A 6,000-nucleotide genomic window follows, 5' to 3' on the forward strand; every position below is an offset into this window, starting at 1 on the left:
CACTGTCTTCCCTGATACACTCCTCTTCCGTCCCCTAATGAAGACTTTTAGGATCTCTTCGTATATTACATGACATTCCTTTTTTCCTCATTCCTCCTCACTTCTATTATTTCTTTTTCCTTCTTTGTTCTGAACCTTCTATATTCAGCTTGTTCCTTGGTTGTATTTTTTCTTGATACTTGTCAAACACAATTTTGCTTCCTTTATTAGCTTGATTTATTTTATTATGTCATCCAGGGAACTCCGGTCTACTTATTGCTTTTTGAGGTAGTATACCATACCAGAAAGCTGTATTGCCCCCCCCCCCCAGTGCCAGGATTAAGGATATCTCTGAGAAGGCGCAGAATATTCTGAAAGGGGAGAGGGATCAGCAGGAGGTCATTGTACACATTGGAACTAACGACATAGGATGAGAAAAGGTTGAGATTCTGAAGAAAGAACGTAGGAAGTTAGGCAGGAATTTAAAAAGGAGGTCCTTGAGGGTAGCATTACTCCCAGTGCCACGAGCTGGTGAGGGTAGGAATTGGAGGATGGAGCAGATGAATGCATGGCTGATGAGCTGGTGCAGGGGAGAAGGATTCACATTTTTGGGTCATTGGAATCTCTTCTGGGGTAGAAGTGTCCAGTATAAGAAGGATAGATTGCACCTGATTTGGAAGGGGACTAATATACTGGTGGGGAGATTTGCTAGAGCTGGTCGGGAGGATTTAAACTGGAAATGGGGTGGGGTGGGACCCAGGAAGATAGTGAGGTAAGAGTTCAGTCTGACTGGTACAGTTGGGGAAATGAGCAAATCAAACAGTCAGGGCAGGCTCGAACAAAGCAGAGAACGAGATGGAACTGATAAGTTAGACTGCAGTTATTTCAATGCAGGAAGCCTAACAGGAAAGGCAGACGAACTCAGGGCACGGTTGGGAACATGGGACTGGGAAATCGTAGCAATTACAGAGACGTGGCTCAGGATGGACAGGAGTGGCAGCTTAACGTTCCAGGGTAGAGATACTATATGAAGGATCGAAAGGGGTCAAGAGAGGAGGGGGAGTGACTTTTTTGATTCGGAATAACATTACGGCTGTACTTAAGGAGGATATTCCTGGCAATATGTCCAAGAAAGTTATTTGGGTGGAACTGAGAAATAAGAAAGGGATGATCACCTGATTGGGATTGTACTATAGACCCTCCAGTAGTGAGCGGGAAATTGAGAAATAAATTTGTAAGGAAATCTGTTATCTCTAAGAATAATAGGGTGGTTATGGTAGGGGTTTTTAACTTCCCAAATACAGACTGGGACTGCCATAGTGTTAAAAGCTTGGATGGAGAGGAATTTAAATGTGTACAGGAAAGTTTTCTGATTCAGTATGTGGATGTACGTACTAGGGAAGGTGGAAAACTTGACCTACTCTTGAGAAATAAGGCAGGGCTGAGGTATCAGTGGGGCCAGTAACCATAGTTCTATTAGTTTTAAAAAAATGATGGAAAAGGATAGACTGTATCTAAAAGCTAAAAGTTCTAAATTGGAGGAAGGCCAATTTTGACGGTATTAGGCAAGAACATTCAAAAGTTGATTGGGACTGGATATTTGCAAGTGAAGGGATGGCTGGAATGTGGGAAGCTTTCAAAATTGAGCTAACGTTAGTTCACAGATCGTATGTACCTGTTAGGTTGAAGGGCAAGGCTGGTAGGTGTAGGGAATGCTGCATGACTAGAGAAATTGGGGTTTGGGTCAAGAAAAAGAAGGAAGCATATGTCAGGTATCGGCAGCAGAGATTGAATGAATCCTTTGAGTACAAAGGCAGTAGGAGTATACTTGAGAGGGAAATCAGGAGGGCAAAAAGTGGACATGAGATAGCCCTGGCAAATAGGGTCAAGGAGAAGAAAGGGATTTTATAAATACATTAAGGACAAAAGTGTAACGAGGGAGAGAATAGGGCCCCATAAACATCAGTTTGGCCACCTATAGGCTCCCTTGGGACAAGAGCACCATTATTCTCCCTACATAAAATTTCTCTGGGTTCTGCTCCCACTTCCTGTGGCACATCAGCCAGTCCAAGTTGTCAGTCAACCATGTTACCAGTATTTTAAAACTAAAAGCAAAGGTGTACAATGAAAATTAAAGAACAGAATTGATTTTCAAGTCGCTATAATCTCTGTTCTTCCCTGCTCAACCCAAAATATCTCTGTGGTGTCCACTTTTTATTCATTCACAGGATGAGGGCGTCGCTGGCCAGGCAGCATTTACTGCCCATCCCTAATTGCCCAGAGGGCAGTTTAGAGTCACCCACATTGCTGTGGGTCTGGAGTCACATGTAGGCCAGACCAGGTAAGGATGGCAGTTTCCTTCCCTAAAGGACATTCGTGAACCAGATGGGTTTTTCCCTGACAATTGACAATGGATTCATGGGTATCATCAGATTCTTAATTCTAGATATTTATTGAATTCAAGTTCCACCATCTGCCCTGGTGGGATTCGAATCTGGGTGTCCAGAACATTATCTGGGTCTCTGGATTAACAGTCCAGCGATAATACCACTAGGCCATCACCTCCCAGTGATTGATTGATTAATAATAAAAATAGAAAATTCAAAATCTGAAACACCCCATTGGCATATGTTTGTGAATGATGTTACCAATACATAATTTCAGTAGTTGTGGCTTGTAGTTACCACTGATGGCTGATCATGGTATGAGGGTTCAGGAGTATAGGAGGACGAGCGGAAGAGCATGAGGTTCAATTACCCAAGCAGCAAATGCGTCAAGATGAAATATGCTGTGCAATACACTTGACAGCAGTTTCTACCAAGACCAGGTGCACTTAATGAGCTGGGAGAGAGGTGGAGATGATTGTTCACTAAACTTTGTGAACAGCGATCTCTACCTCTCTCCCATCCTATTGAGTGTGCCTGGTATTGGCAGTAACTGGTGTTGTCATTGCACAGGAGTGGCCAGCAGAAATTGAGTCAGAGTTGAGATGACAAATAGATCAGCTCAATTCCTACCTTCATGTAATGGTATTTTTCTACTTTTTAAAATTATTTTTAAATCCAGGAGGTTGATTATGGTGGGCCTCTTGGTCTGTTGGAATTGTTCTTATCTCAAAGAGTAAAGACTGAGGAATAACCTGATGAAGATCTTTGAAGAAGGGGTTGGCAGTGTTGATGTAGATAAGATGTTTCCAGTTATGATCAGAATAGAGGCCATAAATATAACACAAAAATTAATAAATCCAATAGAAAACTGAAAAAAGAACCCTCTTTGTCTCAAGAGTGGTTAAAATGCAGAACTCTCTGTCCAGTTGTATTTGAGTTAACTAAATGTATTTAAGGGACATTAGGATGAAAGGAATAGAAGGATATTGTCATAGCGTTAGACGAAGAGGGATGGGAGAAGGCTGTGTGGAACGTAAACACCATCATGAGGCTACATGGCCAAATTACACCTTTCTGTGCTTTATTACGTGTAATAATGGCATCCTGCCAAGTTAAGATTAGGTAACTTGGTACATTTGCAGCATCAAAACTGAGATCATCTGCAGTTCTTAAGCAAAAATACCCCTTCTATCTTGCCTTTCTCTGTTCATCCTTGGTCTTCTGAGGTTGTTCATCATGCCTTCACACAAATGTCTATCTCAAGTTGCCTTTCAATGAAGTCAATGATGTTATGAAGAAAGTAGAAGCAAGTAGAAAAGGCAGACCCCAAAAGGTAAGTAGTGCCACAGCCAGCACAGAGACTACATATATTGTTGGCATTGTTTACTACTTATTTGTTGGTTACACTTAATCATCTTGTTAGCAGGTCAGGGAGCTATTGAACTGATTTTTTTTCTATTACTTTTTTGGATTATTTTGTTATGCACAGTGTACTTCACACTGTAAATGTCAATTTTTCAACATTTGTGTATTAAAAGTTGTCAGCCAAAATTACTGTTCCACCCATTTTTACTCAACTTTTGTAATTAGTACGAAATTGACGAGCAGTGATAAGATGATCAGCTTATTTTGCATACAACTGTTTCAGAAAATTAAAGACCCTTAGCTGAGTTAAAATGTAGGGTGACACTGTAATTTCTCCTGTTGTTTTTCTAGCTGTTGGTGATGGATATTATGACTGGTCAGATAACAAAAATTCCCATGTTGAAGGATCGAGAACAGCCCAATGTTGTCATGGATCAGCAAGGTTGTGGTATCCATGCCATTGAACTGAACCCTTCTCGTACATTGTTAGCAACTGGAGGAGACAACCCAAACAGCATTGCCATTTATCGACTGCCAACTCTGGATCCTGTTTGTGTGGGAGATGTAAGTTTAACAAGTAAACTGCAGGAGTCCATTTGTTAAGGTAAAGTTATTAGTTGAGGCTTAAATTCAAAGGACTAGATTATAAGCTTCATACCTCAAGTTTAAGCAAACAATGGAACGTTTGGGTTTGATTTTCTTATAGTTTCATTGCTGTCTGAAACTTTGAAGTAGATTTGTTTTCTTAACTGGAACTAATTGACAAATGCTCTTTTTCTAGGATGGCCACAAAGACTGGATTTTTTCAATTGCTTGGGTTAGTGACACAATGGCTGTTTCTGGTGAGTTTCAAACACATTTGCCGCACTGCTAATCAGCTTAATATTGTTAAAATGATTATTTGCAATGTATTAAAAGCAAAATACTGTGGATGCTGGAAATCTGAAATAAACACTGAGAAAGCTGGAGAAACTCAGCGGGTCTGGCACCATCAGTGGAGAGAGAAAGAGAGTTAACATTTCAAGTCCAGTATGATGTTTTCAGAGCAGCTGAAACTCAAGTTCTTAAGAGTCAGATCAAACTCAAACGTTAACTCTGTTTCTCTCTCCACAGATGCTATCAAGCCTGCTGAGTTTCTTGGGCATTTTCTGTATTTTTCAGATTGCAGTATCTGCATTGTCTTGCTTTTATTTGAGGATCTTGTGACGTTAGACCAAAATTTACGCAATTAAAATTAACTGAATGCACTTAACTTTCTTTTTACCATTAGTCTTCAAACATGTTAATGCAATGTTTTGCTCTTGCCCTTATTTCTCATTCTTTGGGGAAAAGGCAGGAAAGTGGAGTTGAGGATTATTAGATTGGACAGATCTGGTGACGGATGGCAGAGCAGACTTGATGGGCTGAATAGTCTACTTCTCCTTAGTCTTATGGACAAGTTGAGTGAATGGGCAAGTACATGACAGTTCAAGTATAATGTGGATAAATGTGAGGTTTTCCACTTGATAGCTAATACAGGAAGGTAGATAATTATCTGAATGGCAGTAGATTGGGAAAGAGAGAAATGCAGTGAGGCCTGGGTAACCTTGGTGGTTGCTGAAAATAAGTATGCAAATACATTTGATATTATAGGCTTCAGAACTTTAATATTTGTTCATGGATTGAAAGAATCAACAAAATATAAACTGTTATACACGGAAACAACAATAACTCTGTCTGGAGTAAACTTTTAAAGGACAAGGACAAACCTGTACAGGAATTGAAAGCAATTATTCATATGTGGCAAAAGGATTGATGCATTGATGCCTGCTTGACAAACTGGATCAACAAAGGACGCCTGATTCCCCTGAAAAAGATTTTAAGGAGTTAATCGGGGAAAGCTGTGTCTTTGAACAAACAGTTAAGGTCAAATGTAACAAGGAACAAAGAAGCTACTTCTGATAAGGCAAACTGCAGACTTGCAGTAATTATATTTGATGAAAGAACTTAAAGAATCATGATTAATAACCTGAAGGACAAAAATCTATATAAGAACCGAACACCATAACTTCGGAGAACAACTTTGCATAATGATTGAAGCCTGGATACTTTCAGAGATAAACTGCTGTTGGTGGCATGGTGGCCAGGTTCCACCATTAATCTGGTAATAGCCATGATGGTCGCTACATGCAGTAAAGTTTAAATCATTGTTTCAGTACTTGATTGTCTGAGATTCCTTAAAAAGGTGGCTTAATTAAAGGTAACTTGTGTTGATTTACACACAACACAG

General features: G+C 40.0%; 1 protein-coding gene across 1 annotated transcript in view; it reads left to right on the forward strand.

Annotated features, from left to right (window-relative positions):
- LOC109925989 (DDB1- and CUL4-associated factor 12-like) overlaps nt 1–6,000 on the forward strand; it is a 60,472-nt gene that overhangs the window by 46,422 nt on the left and 8,050 nt on the right. The window contains exons 3-4 of the mRNA XM_048612256.1: nt 4,083–4,295; nt 4,513–4,573. Of these exons, the coding sequence (XP_048468213.1) occupies nt 4,083–4,295; nt 4,513–4,573 (274 nt within the window). The remainder of the gene's footprint in view (nt 1–4,082; nt 4,296–4,512; nt 4,574–6,000) is intronic.

This window comes from Rhincodon typus, chromosome 1 (assembly GCF_021869965.1).
Source record: "Rhincodon typus isolate 14 chromosome 1, sRhiTyp1.1, whole genome shotgun sequence".
Classification (NCBI taxonomy): Eukaryota; Metazoa; Chordata; class Chondrichthyes; order Orectolobiformes; family Rhincodontidae; genus Rhincodon; species Rhincodon typus.